This window comes from Adiantum capillus-veneris, chromosome 3 (genome assembly GCF_014529385.1).
Source record: "Adiantum capillus-veneris isolate H3 chromosome 3, ASM1452938v2, whole genome shotgun sequence".
Taxonomy (NCBI): domain Eukaryota; kingdom Viridiplantae; phylum Streptophyta; class Polypodiopsida; order Polypodiales; family Pteridaceae; genus Adiantum; species Adiantum capillus-veneris.
In genome coordinates, this window is record NC_140933.1 from 73297256 (window position 1) to 73319048 (window position 21793).

Here is a 21793-nt window from a genome sequence, read left to right on the forward strand (position 1 = left end):
CGAGAGTTGGGTGCAATTCTGATCGTTCGATATCAAGATCAAACCTTGTTGGCCACAATGCACTATATACACTCCGCGACGTCTCTCTTTCCATGGTCGTTTTTGTTATACATAAAATTTCGAACTGTGTCGTACTGCTTCTGTGTCGCACCATTCAAGTTGGCCTTACTATCCTAGGTAGCCCTTGTGTTGAGCTTTTGATCGCGTCCTCCCAAGCTGAAAACTGTTATGTACAGTGAGTGCAATTCTTCGCCTTCCTTAGGTGGCCCGCTATTGGCCCCTTTACCCTATTTCAAATCCTTTCGATTGTAGGCCAGCCACTTGGATGGCGTCCTTATCACTTTGGAAGACTACATGATCTCTTCGTACTGTAATTGTTAGGATATTCTTTGTTAAACACAATTTTTCAACGTTTTCAAAATTGTGAACATGTGACGATAGTAACCTTGTCGCATGCATTTGACATCAACGAGCCAATAAAATAACAGAATGGGGTCCAAAATAAGGACAACTGTAACATGGAAATGTTAGCGATTCATTAAGTTGAGTATATCCTTTCATGTGAGGAGAGCTTGACATGATCACTGGAGTGATCATCGCAGTGGGGAACAAATTAAACTTTGATTGAGTGGAATAGGGCCATTGGCGCCATAATGACTAACTTGCATGGGTAAAGGTGTGGGCTTATCCCTTGTGGTGGGGTGGCTCCCTTTTAGCCGATGTATTTATGACCCTTTGAAGCTATCACAAGAAGATTTAAAAATTTTCTCATGTAGGAAAACGGAGTCTTTTTCACTGCTTTTTATACAATGCATAACATCATGAGCTTTTGTTCGAGAGGCATCGCATACGTAGCTAAGTACGATTGAGGACAAGGAACCGTTGGCCCGAGCTCGGTTGTTCGAGAGGCACCGCATACGTAGCTAGGTACGATTGGGGACAGGGGACCGCCGGCCTGGGCCGACGGTCCCCTGTCCCCAATCGTACCTAGCTACGTATGCGCCTCTCGAACAGAAGCTCATTATGTTGAGGTAAGTCACAATGTGGAAATTATTGTGAGAATTTGTCCAAAACTTCTTGTGATATATATCATGGCTCACCACCACGAACATGGCAAGAATTTGTAATTTTTTTATTATGCTAATATAATCTACTACTAACAATTGTAAGTTTTGCGAAAATAAATAAAAATAGCTCCTACATTCTATGTGTCCTTACCCTCCTACATTTTATGTGTCCTGAAGCTCTCTCTTTTACCCTAGTGTTATAGTGACCAAAACACTCTAGTGTGAGCTTGTAATGTGGTTTCTGAGAAATCAAGTGGAGACCCCAAGATAGTTGTGGAGCCCTTATTCTGTGATCTTTGAGAATGTGTCGTGTTATATTTACTCGCGTGGCATCTAAGGCATGATCCCATGTACTCTAAGGGTATGGACAAATCACAGAGCACATGCCATTCATGGTGGGTAGGCCACAAATCTATATACCACGGGGTATTTAATGAAACCCAAGAGGTGAAAGCGGCAATGGGCAAGAATCTTGAAGGCAATTTGATGATCAACAAAAAGCGGATGGCCTTGACCAACCCCCTCCCCCTCGCACCTACATCGCAAATCCATGACTTCCTCACTGGCAACCCGACTCCCTAACCACGTAGGCACGTACATTTCATGGCTCCCCTAGCCACTTCACTTTGTTATAAAGTAAACCCCCCCATGCAAAAGTAAAGTCGAACGTAAAAAGTAAACTCGGACCCCTCGAAAAGATCACGAGTGCTGTAAAAATTATGCCCCACTTTCAAGCTATAGATCCCATTGCTTGGGGTTCATTCAAGACCCCGTGTTATATGGTGCAGACGGTGGGTGCGGGTGCCTTTATACATGGTTGCCACACTCACGACAAAATGCTATAGTTGAGCGTGTGTCATTTGTGAGTGGGGGTCAATGGATGGAACCTTGCCCGAAATTGGGCAGCTTATAACTCCTCTCTCGGTTTCATTTGATGTGTTGGGAGCCTTTTGTTTGCTATGGCAAAAACAGTGCCCTCTGCATGTTGTGCCCCCAACTGTAGCAGCAGGCAGGTGTGGAGATAGCCTAAAATATGGCCCAACACAAGTAGATAAAGAAGCAAAGGGAGTGGAAAGGGTGATTTAGTGTAGGATGTTAGTGGCAAATTGATAGGTTTTATTAATTTAGACATGTCTGGAATGCCAAGAACAATTGGGTCTTCGAGAACGCCCTTGGAAACAACTAGGTTCTGAGAGATTATACAAGAAAGCAAGGAAGCAATTGTCGTCACTGGGAAATGGATGGACTTTGATGAGTGGAACATGGCTATGAGTGCTACATGGATTGACTTGCATGGTTAAGTGTATGGGTCCTTGCTTTGGTCGAGGGGTACTACCGGTTCACCTAGTGTTTGCTTTGATGTCCATTCCATTGTCGTGGGGGGCTTGGGAGAAGGCATGGCTAGATACGAGCATGACTTGGAGTTGTAATTGTTTCGTTTCGCTAATATAATCTACTCACCATTGTCATTCCCCTTTTTTTTTTTTAAGGAAAATTACCAAAATACCCCTCTAATTTGTGGAAATTTCCAAAATACCCCTCAAATTTCAAAAATTCTCAAAATACGTTGTATCTATTTTAGCTGGATTGTTCACAATTTCCTAATCTTTATTATTTTTTGACAATATATATCCGTTTTTTAGTGCTTAGCATATAATTTATCACAAATTACCTCCCAAAAAAAGACAATTATGCCTAAAAATAATGAAGCAATTCATCTCCAAAGACTACATAACCAGCTCAAATTCTAGTTTTTTTTTTAATCTTTGGATAAATTTACTCTCAGATCCGGGGGTACTTTGGGAATTTTGGAAGATTTGAAGGGCATTTTGGGAATTTACGACGAAATATGAGGGGTATATTGGGATTTTTTGAAATTTGAAGAGTATTTTGGGAATTTCCACAAATTAGAGGGGTATTTTGGTAATTTTTCCAAAAAAAAAAAAAAGAGGGTGGGGGGATGTTAGTGGCAAAAATTGTCAACTTGTGGGGAGTAAGGGTGTAAAGCCAGGAGTGCAGGGAAAGAATAACGTCCTTGACAAGGGCTTGCCAATATAAAAATATGGGTGTGCACTGTGCAGTGCATCAAGATTCCATCAAGGGCCAAGAAGCTCACGAGTCACAAAGCAAATCCTATGTGTGGAAACGTGGTGTAACGATTGGGATGGCACATGTCTAAAACAAAAAGACATCAAGGGGCGCGCCTTACAAATGAATAGCATACCCAAAAGGGCCCCCAAAAAAAAAAATAAGAGGAGGAAGTTACAATGGCCTTGTCTCCAGCTCTGCCTACCAAATGCACACACATTAAGTCAACATGCCCTCCATTACACTTTGTAATGCAAGTTTTCCGAAGCCTTATAAACATGGGTCCTGCAAGAGGAGCTCATTAGGCCCTCTTTCTTTGAGCGCCTAATTTGTGTGTGTGTGTGTGTGTGTGTGTGTGAGAGTGAGTGAGTGAGAGAGAGAGAGAGAGAGCAACATTGTGACCCTTTTCGAACGGATTTGTGTCGCTAGGCAGTGTAGTTTCACCGCCACCCAAAGGCATTGGCACACTCCTCGACTCCTATCAAGGTAAGACAAGGCATTCATTCATTTTGCAACGTTGCTCGCAAAATCATCATTAACGAACGGAATGGCCGATTAGCCTTCACCTTAACATTCTAATCAGTCCCCAAAACAAGCCAAGTGTTCCATTTCCAATTCACTGAGCACTGCCTTTTGATTAACCCTCTTCTAATCATCTCCCATTCCAACAATGAGTGTACAAACCCATCGCAGCCGTCCGCATGTCCGACCGCCCCCTCTCATCCGCATCATCCACGTCAACCCCCCTCGCATCGTCCACATCGACGCCATGAATTTCAGATCCACCGTACAAAGCTTGACAGGGTGGACCAATCAGCTTTCGGACACATCAGCGGAGTCACCCTCATCATCATCATCCTCCTGCTGTTCGAGTCCTGCTGCTTACAATCAAATGGTTGATTCTGCGGCTAAACGAGCCGTCGCTCAAAATCAGAAGCCTTACTACGCTAATGCAACCTGCATTAATACTCATGAAATACAATCATTAACTTTAATTAAATCGGTACCTAATCACTCTTCGCCTCCTCCATCACCCACGGCTCTCGAAGCTTTCCCAAGCTTGGCGATGGAGAGCACCCAACTGCATTACACGCAGCAATCTTCACCTTCCTCACTCACACCACCTACATCTCCTTGCCAAAAACCTACTTCTTCTAATTATGCTACTGAGGATGATAAGAGCATAGAGGATGATCACAATCATAAGGGCGATGAGGACCTATTCCTGTGCATGATGATGGAGTTGGGCGATATACAGGAAAGTGATCAAAGGGAGCCTATAATGCCCTTGAACTTTTTTGATGACACTGATGATGATGATGATCTTCTGCAAATGAGGCTTCTTTGGAGCCTACAAGAGTGACGCATCGAGGGTGCACCGACACGATCGACCATCGGCATGCTCGAAATTGTGGGGTCATGGGGATGTTTACACCATCTTCTTCATTCAATTTGTGATGCTCATGAGGAATGTTTCACATAGCACTACATTCACAAGAAGTTTTGGACAAATTCTCACAATAATTCCCACATTGTGACTTACCTCAATGTCATGAGCTTCTGTGAGGGAGGCATTGCATACCTAGCTAGGTACCATTGGGGGCAGGGGACCGCCGGCCCGGCGGGGGGGGGGGGGCGGGGGTCCCCTGTCCCCAATCGTAACTAGCTAGGTATGTGGTGCCTCTCGAGCAGAAGCTCATGACATTATGCATTGTATGAAAAACACTGAAAAAGACTCTGTTTTCTAAATCTTCTTGTGATTGCATTCATGTGGTGGTCATAATTGGGGATGTTGTTCCAAAGTGCACTAGCTAGGGATGGGATGCCTTATTTATGCAGGGCTCTTGCCACTTAAAACTAGATGGCCCTTTGCCTCAACATGATCCATGGCTCAAGCAAATCCTCATTATTTGCTTTGTACATTTAAGTAGCCTGTACATCACTACTCTAACCATAGCTTTCTACTATTCTTGAAAGCTCTTCAACATGTACACCTTCACAATAAAACATGTATCTCATCATTCAACTCTATTCCTTCAAGAGCATTGCACATTCTTGTAAAGGGTAAAGTCCAATGCTCCATTTGCATCAGAGACTAAACGCCCACTAATGGCACAATTCTCAGCAAATCACAACATGACAGATAAGAAAGATTCTAAGAATATTTCAAATATCTTGTCTTTGAATTGGGGGTGGATCCATCTCTAACTTGCGGGTCAAAATTTTTTGTCTCTAAATTGGCTCCTTCACCCTTTGCATAGTCTTTGTTTACTTGATAGGGCACTATTCCTCTAACAAGATGGGACAAATTAGTGAAAATTGTATTCTTTTGTTATTCCAGTCTTTATGCCCTCCATGAATTTATTCACTTAGATGTTCACTTTGATGAAATTCTCAGCAATGCTTACACACATGCTTTCTAAGATTCCAATGAGTGTTTAATATCTCGTTCGCCAATTAAAAATATTTTTTCCAAAAGTTAAACTTCAAGCAAGCCAGAAAGGGTAGCCATCGCTAATACTAGACCTATAAACCAAACGTATTTATGTCCCCGGACACTTTTATGTCCTCTTAAGTAAGCAAATCTCTAGAAATCTTCCAAGAGATGCACACAGGTCTTTAAAGTGTTTAATATTCACAAAGTTGGCTTATGAGTTGAAAAGACTCAGATATGTTTTTGGACTATGGATTCCACCTCTACTTCTTGTTTTTTTGGGGGCAATATACTACCCCAAAACCCATATTTGTAAGGTCTAACGTGCTTTATAGTTAGCTTTGGTAGTTTTTCTTTATGTTTCCATGCTTCTACAGAATATGGAATTCTCATATTCTAAGCTACGGTCTATTTATGAAAAATTGCTTACACTTATTGATCAACAAAATTTGCACTTAGGTACTAATGTTTGAATAATTTGCCTACAATTCTTATTGGGCCTATCGATTGAATATGTTATAACTATCCTTCATTGAATTTTGTGGCATTTAATACCTCATAAAGCTAATAACATAACTTTGGAATAATTTTTTTATTTCACCAAAATATCACGCCTCTTCTCCCAAAAAATGTAATTGTAGCACATGGGTTCAAAACAAAGGGTTTTTAACTCATGAAACTTTTAAAAAATTAAAAGAATTGCATTTACAGAAAGCATTTTAGTTGCATTTTCCTTAAAAGAAGGTGTGTTTCATTACCTCAAAGAATGTAAATATAGGAATTTTTTTTAAACCCTTTGAATGGACGTGTTATAAGTGATTCTTTGTAAATGATCCCTCTAAATCGAGACTCATTTTGAGTCACAACTATGTCCTCTTTAATATATATATGTACTTTCATTTGGTGAATTATCTAGCTTTATAGCTTAGATCAACATCCCCTTGTACATTTTTGAATTTGCAACATCTATACTATATATAACTAGGCTTAAAATTTTCAAGGAAGGAGAGGGTATCCACCTTGTCACACATTGGTTGACTTCAAAGAAAACCTTCTTTTTTTTTTTTTGCAAAACTCACAATTGTGAGTGGATAGTATTAAGAACATCAAAAATATACACCAACCTCGAGCTCAGACCTAGCCTTGAGGGTCAAAGGATTACAAATGACAGAAAAACCACAACTACTCCTAGGCTTTACTTATTACAAGATGTTATCATGACCTGTATTGTTCCAGACCAGTCCTCTGAGGCTTGTTTGCCTCCGATCCTGTGGATCGTCACTTTGCTCTCTTGTATGATTTCACAAAAGCTTGCCATAGCCAGATCCCCCTCAAACACGCGGCGGTTCCTTGCTTGCCAAATATGGTGAAAGAAGTAGTACCTTATTATTTGAGTGCAGACAAGAAGAGCAGGACTTCCCAACCTGTTATTACTACCAAAGAACAGATCAGTATTGAAGAACTTAATTTGCCATGTCCTTTGAATCCACTTGCATATTTTCCTATCCATGCCACTGATTGCCTGGCATCCCATGAAAAGGTGGGCTAGGTCTTCACTAGCTATTCTGCATCCCGAGCAACGATCGGACCCGATTCCTCTTTCTTGTATCTTTACGCCCGTTCGGCAGAGCACCCCACATCACTTTCCACAGAAATACCTTCATATATTGAGGCCACCTTGGCTTCCAGATATTCTCCATGAGTACCTCCCACTGTTTTTCCATCCAGTGCATATTCCATAATTCGTTGAGGGGGTTACACCAATTAGCCTCGTGCATTAATGCATGGTAAATGCCTTTAGAATGTGGTTTCCAAAAGAGGCTACTCCCGGGCCATCTCCAAGCATCCCATTCAAAGTTGGATTCACAAATTGGCATCACCACCTTATCAAGCTCTTTCATCACCCTGTAGGCTAGTAATATCTCAAAGCCATTCAGTTTAAATTGGATGGCTAAAGAGTCTGCAGTTTTCCAGCACTTCTTGTTGCCATCCTAGAATTGCTCTAATCGCACGAGCCCCTTATTATTCACATTCCTAGCCATTTCTATCCAATAGGGGCTTTGCAGCGGCCACAATATTTTAGAGAGCCAAGGGGACCAGTGCAATATGGAGTTCTTAAAGTATCTGGTTGCTTCCCCCCATTCCAAAACCTCAGCTGCTCTTTTGCACTTCCTCATTAGCTCCCCTGAGAGTCCACCAGATCTAAAATAAGACCACTTCGGGGTGAGAAGTTTTTCGTGCATCACAACCCCCTTCCACTTTCCCCCTTTTGATCCCAGTTTTACTGCATCAAGCATTTCCTTGGTCATGATAGCCCAAGCTTGATCCTGTTTAGCCAATGAGACCATAAATTTGGCACACAGGGCCTCAGCATGGGTTACAGGGCTAATAATGCCAAGCCCTCCTTGGTCTATCGGGCGAGCAACTACCTCCCATCTAGCCCACTGCCATGGCCGGGATGTTTTTGTGTTGTTCTTTCAAAGAAACCTTTTCACTTGTTTTAAAAATTCTTTCCAGTTACACTTAGCCATCTTGAGCACGGGGCTGAGGAAAGCAATAAACGGGATCCTAAAAGCATTAATCACTCTAATTCGGCTTTGAAAGGGGAGGAGAACAAACTCCCATCTTCTCATTTTTTAGCTTATTTTTTCAAGGACCCATTGAAATCTTTGCCAGTGGGTTACGTCCACCCCTATGGGGGCTCCCAGGTGTCTGAATACACTCCCTTGGGAGATAATCTCTCCTGTCCAGACTGCAGGGTCAAAAGAGTCGTTCTCCGACAGGGAGATAAGCCTTGACTTCTCTATATTGCACTTGGAACCAGAGGCCACCGCAAATGTTTGCACAATCTCCAGAGCTCTTCTGACAACTTGAGGGCACGCCTTCAAGAATAGGAGTGAATCATCTGCGAACATTTTGGCCAGTAGCTGGTCGTTGCCCGATAATTCCAGGCCTTGAATCTCTCCCCGTGCAGCACTGGCTTCGAGCATCGTAATGAGAGGATGCGACCCGATGGCAAAAATCAAGGGGGCCAGGGGACATCCTTGCTTTATAGACCTTTTAACCTCAAAAGATCCCATAATTCTGTCATTAAACAGGAGCTCTGATTGGCTGCCCACGCCTAGTGTGCGTATGAGGCGACAAAGGCGAGGCCCAAAGCCTAGAGCTCCCATGACTTCTTCTATATAGGACCATTCTATTCTATCATAGGCTTTGTCGAGGTCCAGCTGTTGCAGCAAGATGCACTCTTGCTTAGAGAAGGATGCATACTCTATTCCCTACCATTGCTGCCAAGATATTGTCATATATAGATCTCCCTTTAATGAATCCGTGTTGATGGGGAGAGATGATCCGACTCAGGAGTGGGGCAAGTCTAAGAGCTACCGCCTTGGCAATAATTTTGTATGCTATTGACATCATTGTAATGGGATGCCAATGTTTAAGTTGAGAGCAATGGATCTGTTTGGGGATGGGCTTAATAAGCCCACAACTTGATTGGCCATCTGTGTAACTGGGCCCTTGAGATCATCCCAAAATTCCTTGAAGAATTCAGCCGTTAGTCCATCCCAACCGGGGGACTTTTCATTGCAAATAGCTTTTAGTGCCGCTGAGCATTCCTCCTCAGAGAAGGCCTTTTCCATGTGGTTGGCTTCCTCCTGGGGAACCTTCTTTTCAACACTCCCAAGTAAAGACGCTCGGGCTTCTTCCACTTCCTAAGATTGGGTCTCTGGTTGGTCGATAATTTGGCTGAGATAATTGAGAATAAGTCCAGCCATCTCATCTTGGTTTTGAATTGTATTCCCATTCTCATCATCGAGCACTTGCACGCGGCCTCGACTCTTCCTCACTTTCAAAGCCCTAAAAAAATGTGCTTGGTTAGAAGGCTCTGGTTGAAGAAAAGTTTCCCTACAGATCAATCTTGCCTTCTTGATTTCCTCTAGCTGTTCGTTGGCCAGGTGAGATTACTTCAAAGAAAACCTTACAGAACATCTAATCTAAAATGCTAAAGTGAAGGGTAAGAAGATTGAGAATGTAAAATTGAAGGGTAAGATTGTAAGAAACGAAATGAAATCAACTCGGTTATGCTTTCTTATATAAATTTTAATGTTCCGTTTCTTAAGCTGGCCAAAAGCAACTCGAAAGAGTTCTTGAAACCAATGAAGAAATTTCTATGGAAGAACAACACTAAAGAATCAACACCCTTGCAATGGGCTAAATGGGAGATAGTTGCGAGACCTATGGAGCAAGGCGGTCTCGGGATTCTTAACCCTAGCACCTATGCAGAGGTCCAGTGTGCCAAGTTTGTGGTGGCACGCGCAAAGCAAGATCGGGCTTGGGCTATTATGGCTAAGGATATGATGGATGTGCTCGCAAGGTGGCCAGTGGAAAGGGCTCGAGGTGCACAACAAGCAACTTGCTCCTCGATGGGCTATCCTGAAACTTGGGGGGATAACATGTGAGCTCGCTCGCAAATGCAACAAAGCAACTGAATCCTTCGAATGGAGAGAGATGTCAAGGTATTTTCACAACTCTATAACTCACTGGTCCCCTTGGCTCTCTAAGGCTGGAAGCATCCTTCTGACCCCTTTTTGGAGGGAAGTAGCAAAAATATTAATAGCAAAGACATTAGGCATATAGAACAACTTTGGAATCACAACAGTAATGGCTGGAAAGGAACGGACCAGCTGGCCCTCCAATTTAACCTCAGTGGGATCGAAAGATTACTGCTCAGCAAAGCCCTAGAACAGCTTAGCAGGTGGTGTTTGCCGAACTGTGAGTCCAAATTTGAGTGGAAAGTGTGCAGTGGCTCAGAAACAGACATTTTATTAAACCACAAACTAAGGAAGCGTACCTCTGCCTTATGTTTTTGAATAATTGGTTCTCCCCACAAAACAAGCAATGGGGCAAGCACTGGCCGGAGTCAAGGTGGGAGATAGTCGCACAGAACATTTGGCACCCAAAGTGGCCGCATGGAATGAAGGTTTTCCTAATGGAAGGTGTTATGGGGAGCCCTACCAACTAGGGTAAAGATCTACATCAGGGGGATTGGTCCGTATAGATGCTTGCAATGTAGAACAACTTCTGAAGACCTCCCCACCTTTTTAAGGAATGCACGGTAATATGTAACCTTCCAAGAAAGATTTGCAAATGGGTCCAAAAAACTTGGAAAATAGGATTTTTCAAGAATGATCTCTTCTTAGGAGGGAAGGTGTTTAAGAGCCATGCTCTGCTCATCGCAACTCAAATTGTGAGATTTTGCTACTTTAAACATGTGTGGAAGGAAAGGAACTATCGGATCTTTGAGAATACCATGGAGGTTGCTAATTTCATGGAGATAATCCAACAAAGCAAGGGGATTATCATCAACATTCGGAAACACATGGACTCTAATGAGTGAAACATGGCCCTTGATGATTGCCCTGAATGGGTAATGATGAGGACCTATCCATTATCGTCGGGGTGGCTCTCCCTGTCAACCGATGTATCATTGATCAGTTGAAGATGTCATGGCTCGTGGCAAGCATGACAGGAATCTGTAATTCTATGAGTTTACAAATATAATCTACTCACCATTGTGAGTTTTGGGGGGGAAAAAGATTGTAAGAAATGAAAATCCTTTTGGAAATGGAAAGTCAAAAGACTTTTTGCTCTCGAGTTGTGAGATGCTACTCTAGAGTTGCGAGAAAGAGACTCTTGAGTTGCGGTGTCATAAAATCTAATATCTAGCTAACCCAAATGATTTTCTCATATTAAATTGATCACTTAATGTGGGAGAATAAACGGGAACAAGTGTTAAGATATAGGTATGTGCTTATAGATCTATCTCAACACGGGGCCAATGGTAAAGGGGCCCAAAAGGGAGATGGTCTATCAAAGAGCAAGGCTAACCAATGGAGCATAAGACCTTAGGGTTAGCTTCATTGAAGACCTCCAATAAATGTGTGTAAAAGTCCTTTGACCTTAAGTAAGCTAGGGCTGAGCTTGAGGTGGGAACCCGGCCCAAGCTCGAGGTGCTTGTCATGCTTGAGGTGTTTTTCATGCTTGAGGTGCTTGATTAAGATGCTTGAGGTGCTTGACTGGCTCCATGCTTGAGGTGCTTGACTTGCTGCATGATTAAAGTACTTGAGGTGCCTTGAGAAGCTTGCCTGAGATGCTTGTGGGAACACCCCCTAGTTCAAGTGCTTTGTCATGCTTGGTGAGTAAGGTGCTTGATCACCTAAAAGTCAAAAGCATTCCTACAAGAGGGGGGGCGAGCCCTTTTCCTAGGGGCTAGAGAGAGAACACCCACTCACACACACAAGGGAAGCCCAACTTGAAGAGGCAGCAAGGACACATGTCAGGCCCCTACCCATGTTACCTTCATGTGTTGCTTGAAGCCTATTGGCTAGGCTTCAAAGGGGTCCAATGATAAATTACATGAATTATCTAATTGTTTTAGCATTTATCAAGTCCTCTCTCTCAAAGGGGAAAGGGGGACACTTGTCCCAAGGCTACCCATGTTGCTTGTAATGGCTCTTGCTTGTGATTGGCTAGGCTTGGAGGGGTCCAATGAGCTTCAGGCATGAGCTACAAGGGGGGGTCGACCCAAGCAAGCTAGGGGGGCGCCTAGGGGGTATACTCACCCATACACACTCACAAGCACTCTCATTGTGTGATATGCAAAGTGCAAGAGCTCCCTCTCCAAGCAAGTAGAGGTTGAGAGCCTACACCAACACTCTTGGCTATGGAGTGCAAATCCAACCAAGAGCCATGCTTCAATGCTTAAGCTTGCCATATCCTTCTTCTTCATTACTATGCTATTATGTATGCTAGCAACAAGAGTATGATAAGTGAGGAACTAATTCTTTCTCCTACGAAATGTTTCTTCTTCCTCTTCCCTACCCTCATTCCCTGCTAGCTCTCTCCACCTTCGAAGGTGTTTGAGGTCTTGGGACTGAGGCTTGGGATAGTTAAAGCTTTCTTCAAGTTTATGTTATGTTTGTGGTGCATGAAGCCTTCCATCTTCATGGCATCACCTAGGTCACAAGGAACACAAAGACTGTATTGTAACAAGTCTCTCTTTATGGGAGAAATCATAATACAAATGCCTATTGGAGGGGGGACCGGCTCCACATAAATCCGGTCCTCAATTGTTGTCATGTTCTCTAAACTCTCTCTCTTGCAAAAGTATTGTCTATGCCAAGTTAACTAATTGCTATGATTATGTTGCTATCTTCAATTATGTCTACCCGCTATGCTCACAAAATCATTTCTTGAAAGTACTCTCATTAAATTCCGCTATTCTAAAATTGAATAGGCAAATTCCATTACATTGGTATCAGAGCATTTGGTTTCTCTTTTCTTGCTTAAGAAGAGAGGTCCTTAAGTAGCCTATAAATGGTTGATGTTGTTAATTATAATAGAGTAAGTGGAACTGGGATCTAATACCGGTTTTGTTAAGCCCACTATGTGGGGGATGGTGCACACCTCGGGAGCTTTGGACTTAATAATGGAGTCTTTTTAGACTTGCCTACGGCTTTACCATTATTGAGCCATAAGAAGTCCGAAAGGAGCTAGCCCTTGGCAACTCTGCTATGTTAGACCTACTCCTCTACTCTCTATAATTAACCACTTTGAGCCGTGGGTGTAGATACTTAAGAGCCGATTTTCAAAGGCTAAGAGGAGTGGCAACTAAGGTTTTGAATTGCCAAAGCATACACTAAGTACATACATAAAATTTTGTTAACATGGCTGACAATAATCAAGAGAGTAGAATGAACATTGATAGCTTTGATTTTGCACATGAAGGTGCTAATGATGATGCTCCCATGTTTGTGAATTATCTTGTGACTAGGTTGCAACAAGCTATGGGCAACCCTACCTTGCAAGCCGAAGTTACTCAACAACTTCGTGCCTATGGAATTTCCCTTCCTCTCCAAGAGGAGAGAGAGCTTAGGAGGCCTCTTGAAGAGACCCCCAAAAGAAGACTCTCTCCCATTCGAGAGGAGGAATCCAAAGAGAAAGAAAGCAATGAAAGTCTAAGTTCTTCTGAAGATGTGGCTCCACGAAGAAGGTGGTCTAAACGATCGCCTACTCCTCCCAAGAGGAAAAGAGCAACCCATAGTCCTTCTCCTCATCACTCTCAAAGGCAAGAGAGGAAACAAAGGAAGAAAAGGGCTAGGAAGAGGTCACCCTCTTCTCCTTCTTCTTCACCTTCCTTCTCTTCCGATGAAAGTTATGGCTATTCTCCTAGAGATTACAAGAGGGGAGGGCATCGCAAATCATTTCCTGCATGGCGAAGGTCACAAAAGCTAAAGAAGTTCAAGGAGGGAGGAAAGAGTATCTCTTTTCTCACCTACGATGGCACCTTTGGTGCTACCAACAAAGTGTTGGCCTTCATCCAGCAATTTGATGCGGCCTTTGGGGAGGAGGGCTTCACAGAGTCCTCCAAGCTACGCCATGTAGCTATGCACTTCCAAAAATCAGCTCGTCAATGGTGGGCTAGCCTTCGTGGCAATGGAGAAGCCCCAAAGACATGGAAAACTCTACGAGTTTCCATCATGAAGCAATTTCTTCCAAGCGATACTAAAGATAAAGTTCTTACCGAATGGCGCGGCTTGAAGCTCCTCTCTCATGAGTCTATCAACAAGTATGTAGATAAGCTTTGGGATTTACATCTCAAAGCTACTGTCTTTCAAAAGATAGACTTTGCCGAGCAAAGACAGCAATTCTGTGCGGGATTACCTGAAGAGATGGCCGAATATATCAACTCTCAACGGCCCGGTACTATTACCGAAGTAATCCACCACACCATGGTTGCTTCACGCATCAATTTCCATCAAGGGGCTAGACGTAATGTCAAGCCCATGGAAAACAAAGATAAAAATGATGCAAAGGGGAAATCCAATGCTCAAAATAATTCCCAAGGCACTTCCAACAACAACAACAACAATCGGTCCAAGGAGAAGGGAGTTTACAAAGGTAAAAACAAACTCTCTCCTGAAGAGCTTGAAGATTTTCGCAAGGACCATAAGTGTTTCAAGTGTGGGGAGCAAGGACATGGCTATCGTTCTTGCCCCAAGAAGAATACTCGCAATGAGACTCCTAGGGCTTCCACCATCGAAGCTCCAAAAGAGGATGCTCATTGCAAAGGATCATCACTCTCCTATGCTTGGGGAAAGGTACGAGAGCATGATGCCTTCATCTTGTTTGACCCTGGCTCTACTCTCAACTTCATATCAATAGAGTTGGCCACCAAGTTGGGCATTCAAGCTTTTGAGATTGGAGATATAGTAACAGCTGATGCACCACGGTAATGATGAGGACCTATCCATTATCGTCGGGGTGGCTCTCCCTGTCAACCGATGTATCATTGATCAGTTGAAGATGTCATGGCTCGTGGCAAGCATGACAGGAATCTGTAATTCTATGAGTTTACTAATATAATCTACTCACCATTGTGAGTTTTGGGGGGGAAAAAGATTGTAAGAAATGAAAATCCTTTTGGAAATGGAAAGTCAAAAGACTTTTTGCTATCGGGTTGTGAGATGCTACTCTAGAGTTGCGAGAAAGAGACTCTTGAGTTGCGGTGTCATAAAATCTAATATCTAACTAACCCAAATGATTTTCTCATATTAAATTGATCACTTAATGTGGGAGAATAAACGAGAACAAGTGTTAAGATATAGGTATGTGCTTATAGATCTATCTCAACACGGGGCCAATGGTAAAGGGGCCCAAAAGGGAGATGGTCTATCAAAGAGCAAGGCTAACCAATGGAGCATAAGACCTTAGGGTTAGCTTCATTGAAGACCTCCAATAAATGTGTGTAAAAGTCCTTTGACCTTAAGTAAGCTAGGGCTGAGCTTGAGGTGGGAACCCGGCCCAAGCTCGAGGTGCTTGTCATGTTTGAGGTGTTTTTCATGCTTGAGGTGCTTGATTAAGATGCTTGAGGTGCTTGACTGGCTCCATGCTTGAGGTGCTTGACTTGCTGCATGATTAAAGTACTTGAGGTGCCTTGAGAAGCTTGCCTGAGATGCTTGTGGGAACACCCCCTAGTTCAAGTGCTTTGTCATGCTTGGTGAGTAAGGTGCTTGATCACCTAAAAGTCAAAAGCATTCCTACAAGAGGGGGGGCGAGCCCTTTTCCTAGGGGCTAGAGAGAGAACACCCACTCACACACACAAGGGAAGCCCAACTTGAAGAGGCAGCAAGGACACATGTCAGGCCCCTACCCATGTTACCTTCATGTGTTGCTTGAAGCCTATTGGCTAGGCTTCAAAGGGGTCCAATGATAAATTACATGAATTATCTAATTGTTTTAGCATTTATCAAGTCCTCTCTCTCAAAGGGGAAAGGGGGACACTTGTCCCAAGGCTACCCATGTTGCTTGTAATGGCTCTTGCTTGTGATTGGCTAGGCCTGGAGGGGTCCAATGAGCTTCAGGCATGAGCTACAAGGGGGGGTCGACCCAAGCAAGCTAGGGGGGTGCCTAGGGGGTATACTCACCCATACACACTCACAAGCACTCTCATTGTGTGATATGCAAAGTGCAAGAGCTCCCTCTCCAGGCAAGTAGAGGTTGAGAGCCTACACCAACACTCTTGGCTATGGAGTGCAAATCCAACCAAGAGCCATGCTTCAATGCTTAAGCTTGCCATATCCTTCTTCTTCATTACTATGCTATTATGTATGCTAGCAACAAGAGTATGATAAGTGAGGAACTAATTCTTTCTCCTACGAAATGTTTCTTCTTCCTCTTCCCTACCCTCATTCCCTGCTAGCTCTCTCCACCTTCGAAGGTGTTTGAGGTCTTGGGACTGAGGCTTGGGATAGTTAAAGCTTTCTTCAAGTTTATGTTATGTTTGTGGTGCATGAAGCCTTCCATCTTCATGGCATCACCTAGGTCACAAGGAACACAAAGACTGTATTGTAACAAGTCTCTCTTTATGGGAGAAATCATAATACAAATGCCTATTGGAGGGGGGACCGGCTCCACATAAATCCGGTCCTCAATTGTTGTCATGTTCTCTAAACTCTCTCTCTTGCAAAAGTATTGTCTATGCCAAGTTAACTAATTGCTATGATTATGTTGCTATCTTCAATTATGTCTACCCGCTATGCTCACAAAATCATTTCTTGAAAGTACTCTCATTAAATTCCGCTATTCTAAAATTGAATAGGCAAATTCCATTACATTGGTATCAGAGCATTTGGTTTCTCTTTTCTTGCTTAAGAAGAGAGGTCCTTAAGTAGCCTATAAATGGTTGATGTTGTTAATTATAATAGAGTAAGTGGAACTGGGATCTAATACCGGTTTTGTTAAGCCCACTATGTGGGGGATGGTGCACACCTCGGGAGCTTTGGACTTAATAATGGAGTCTTTTTAGACTTGCCTACGGCTTTACCATTATTGAGCCATAAGAAGTCCGAAAGGAGCTAGCCCTTGGCAACTCTGCTATGTTAGACCTACTCCTCTACTCTCTATAATTAACCACTTTGAGCCGTGGGTGTAGATACTTAAGAGCCGATTTTCAAAGGCTAAGAGGAGTGGCAACTAAGGTTTTGAATTGCCAAAGCATACACTAAGTACATACATAAAATTTTGTTAACATGGCTGACAATAATCAAGAGAGTAGAATGAACATTGATAGCTTTGATTTTGCACATGAAGGTGCTAATGATGATGCTCCCATGTTTGTGAATTATCTTGTGACTAGGTTGCAACAAGCTATGGGCAACCCTACCTTGCAAGCCGAAGTTACTCAACAACTTCGTGCCTATGGAATTTCCCTTCCTCTCCAAGAGGAGAGAGAGCTTAGGAGGCCTCTTGAAGAGACCCCCAAAAGAAGACTCTCTCCCATTCGAGAGGAGGAATCCAAAGAGAAAGAAAGCAATGAAAGTCTAAGTTCTTCTGAAGATGTGGCTCCACGAAGAAGGCGGTCTAAACGATCGCCTACTCCTCCCAAGAGGAAAAGAGCAACCCATAGTCCTTCTCCTCATCACTCTCAAAGGCAAGAGAGGAAACAAAGGAAGAAAAGGGCTAGGAAGAGGTCACCCTCTTCTCCTTCTTCTTCACCTTCCTTCTCTTCCGATGAAAGTTATGGCTATTCTCCTAGAGAATACAAGAGGGGAGGGCATCGCAAATCATTTCCTGCATGGCGAAGGTCACAAAAGCTAAAGAAGTTCAAGGAGGGAGGAAAGAGTATCTCTTTTCTCACCTACGATGGCACCTTTGGTGCTACCAACAAAGTGTTGGCCTTCATCCAGCAATTTGATGCGGCCTTTGGGGACGAGGGCTTCACAGAGTCCTCCAAGCTACGCCATGTAGCTATGCACTTCCAAAAATCAGCTCGTCAATGGTGGGCTAGCCTTCGTGGCAATGGAGAAGCCCCAAAGACATGGAAAACTCTACGAGTTTCCATCATGAAGCAATTTCTTCCAAGAGATACTAAAGATAAAGTTCTTACCGAATGGCGCGGCTTGAAGCTCCTCTCTCATGAGTCTATCAACAAGTATGTAGATAAGCTTTGGGATTTACATCTGAAAGCTACTGTCTTTCAAAAGATAGACTTTGCCGAGCAAAGACAGCAATTCTGTGCGGGATTACCTGAAGAGATGGCCGAATATATCAACTCTCAACGGCCCGGTACTATTACCGAAGTAATCCACCACACCATGGTTGCTTCACGCATCAATTTCCATCAAGGGGCTAGACGTAATGTCAAGCCCATGGAAAACAAAGATAAAAATGATGCAAAGGGGAAATCCAATGCTCAAAATAATTCCCAAGGCACTTCCAACAACAACAACAACAATCGGTCCAAGGAGAAGGGAGTTTACAAAGGTAAAAACAAACTCTCTCCTGAAGAGCTTGAAGATTTTCGCAAGGACCATAAGTGTTTCAAGTGTGGGGAGCAAGGACATGGCTATCGTTCTTGCCCCAAGAAGAATACTCGCAATGAGACTCCTAGGGCTTCCACCATCGAAGCTCCAAAAGAGGATGCTCATTGCAAAGGATCATCACTCTCCTATGCTTGGGGAAAGGTACGAGAGCATGATGCCTTCATCTTGTTTGACCCTGGCTCTACTCTCAACTTCATATCAATAGAGTTGGCCACCAAGTTGGGCATTCAAGCTTTTGAGATGGGAGATATAGTAACAGCTGATGCAGCTTTCAAGGGACAACACACACACACACACACACACACACACACACACACAAAATGAGAAGAGATTGATTTGTATTACTTGAAAAAAACTCTAAGAACACCCAAATGGTGATGATTCTAAGGGCACCGAAGCAACAAACTAGAACTTTGACAACTAAATACAACTAGCCACATGGGCGAATTGGAAAAACCAAAAGCAAAATGAAACCTCTCTCAAAGAGATTAAAATTTCCCCGTGGTAAGCTAAATTAAAAATGGATGATAGCAGCCTCATGAAGATAGGCACTTTGACCAAAAGAAGACTCTCTGTCTCTCTCTCTCTCTCTCTCTCTCTCTCTCTCTCTCTCTCTCTCTCTCTCTCTCTCTCTCTCACACACACACACACACACACACACACATATGAGGAGAATTTTTAATGTATGTTCATATATATACATACGCATATGTGTGTGTTTGTGTGTGAGAGTGTGTGTGTGTGTGTGTGTGTGTGTGTGTGTGTGTGTGTGTGTGTGTGTGTGTGTGTGTGTGTGTGTGTGTGTGTGTGTGTGCGTGCGTGTGTGTGTATGTGTGTGTGTGTGTTTAAGTATGAAAAATCCCCTCATAATTGAACCATACGTAGACAATTGTATTAGATAATATATTAATTAACAATATTTGAAAACAAGATGTCATAAATCATTTCATATACACCAATACAACATTCTGTATCTAATGGATAATACAATCTTTGATCACTACAATATAATATCTTATTGTTGTACCTTATGTGCCCATCCTTTGAGATGAGCTTCCACTACATCTACATTTAGAAGGATCCAACTGGTACATTAGCTGGTACATTGGACGATCTTCTGTTACTGTTGCAGTTTTCGTTGTAATCCCAAGGAAAGAATCTCTTACCTTTCACCATCCAAGAAACACAAGCTTGTCAGAACTGGCATTACTTGGGAAGATAGGTGTCAACGACTCCCTCCCCTTGTTATTGGTGTCAACAATTACAACAAAAACTAACATCATAACCTAGATCAATCATTAAGTTTAAAGAATGAGTCCTTAATTTACGATAATTTTTTTATCTTTTAATTCCAAAAAAATTAGACAGCATCTCCTTCGTATTTTGAATTAATTTTCAAAAGTCCAGTCCACTGCCATCTCATCCGAGACCCTCATGTGAGGATTAAGGCTTTATTTATAAACATTGGAGTGTTTAAAAGTAAAGCATTAAAACTAAATTCAAAAGTTATGCTTCTATTTAACAAGGAGAAGAAGTGTTGAAAAGCAATTCCCATTACTATTTTCACAAGGTGAATACAATCAGCCACAACCATACGCTATAGTCATACACCTACCACCATAAATGTGAAAAGGCCAGCATCAACTGCAAAAAGCCATATGGTGACTAGAAGTTTGAACCAAGTAATAACATTTTACTCAAGATCTTTCGTTACCCAAATGACGAACATAGTTAGCAACCCAGACAGATAACAGTGCCAATGCATTCCCAACTACGGTCTACCAAAACCATATTGTGAGGCGGATGCTTAAATTCTGTATAGTCAACATGTAGTTATATTAAAACCAAAGCAAGGTAGCATTATAGGACCTAGAAAGTGCATCAAACAGTGCATCAAAAAGTACAAATACGCAAAGTTTGTCGTTACAATCTGGTTAGCAAAAAATTCATATGAGAAATACCTAGCAGCTTATGAGCATACTACCAAAATATTAACAGTAAGCATGTCTATGTGTGCTATGCATCATGTGCTTATGTGTCCTTATGAATCTTTGATCAGTGACCTATTCTTGATACATTTCATTTGTAACTCAAGAAGGACCGTATGTACATGTATGTACAGGGCTTGTGAAGCTTCATGTATGCCTCTGTGCGAGGAGCATACAGGTACCCAAATGATGGTAGTCTGAGTTGAACATGTAAGAAATCCATAACATATCAAGCATCATCGCATAGTTCTACAACTCTACTCATTACATTGCAGCCTAGTGGTGTTATGTGAGTGATAGGAAACCCCAATACTAAGGCACGACAGTCGAGGTAGTGAACATGAAGTGTGAAAGAAGTCCAGGATAACCAGCAACCATTATAATAGAAAAACCAACATTCAATTGTTCCTTGATCCGATTTTCCACAAGCATTTAGATGTTCTTTGAACCGATTTTCCACAAGGCCATGAAGGTTATGTTCCAAAAACAAAGTAATAACATTTCATAACATGAAATGTTAGTAAGTTGAAATGCTACAACACCAGCAACCAGAAATTCAGCAAGTTAATAGCATCACTATCGCTTCTTGCATTAAAGCTCTCTAAAAAGTGAAAATTTTGGCAGCATCTCCTTTGTATAACGGATGATTTTTCAAAAATCCCACTCATTGCCATCTCTACCGAGACCCTCACATGAGGTTTAAGGATCAACATCACGCATCAAATGTCTTTAGCTAGGGTTAAATGAAAAACCAAGTATCCTTGCACATGGGCCTTACAGCGTGTCTATGTGTGTTTCTGAATCACATGTTTATGTGTCATATCACCCAAAAGTTGATACTACTAGAAAAACAGTTTTTATTCATGTTCAAAAAGGCCTGCATTTCATGTGTCACATCAACAAAAAGCTGATACTCAACCATTATGTACCAATCCTTGGAAAAAAGTACTTCAACATGCCAAGCTTAACTATTAACCGTAAGAATTATTGTATTAAGGCAACCAGTATTTGTATCAAGTATATGTGTGTGTGTGTGTGTGTGTGTGTGTGTGTGTGTGTGTGTGTGTGTGTGTGTGTGTGTGTGTGTGTGTGTGTGTGTGTGTGTGCGCGCGTGTGTGTGTGTGTATGTCTACACGTATATATACATATACATATGTATATATACTTATATACTCTATACTATATATAATGGAGCTTAAAAATTTCAAGGAAGAAGAGAGAATTTACATGTAGCATATTTGTGAACTTCAAAGAAAACCTTATAAAAATTCTAATCTAAAATTCAAAAATAAAGGGTAAGAAGATTTAAAATATAAAAGTGAAGGATAAGAT

The 21793-nt window shown here is 42.3% G+C and overlaps 1 protein-coding gene across 1 annotated transcript; it reads left to right on the forward strand.

Annotated features, from left to right (window-relative positions):
* The first annotated feature begins 3463 nt into the window (after positions 1-3463).
* Positions 3464-5363, forward strand: LOC147461103 (uncharacterized). Its single transcript, XM_086500064.1, has one exon. The coding sequence runs from the start codon at positions 3826-3828 to the stop codon at positions 4516-4518; it is 693 nt and encodes a 230-aa protein (XP_086356190.1). The 5' UTR covers positions 3464-3825; the 3' UTR covers positions 4519-5363.
* Positions 5364-21793: the final 16430 nt, after the last annotated feature.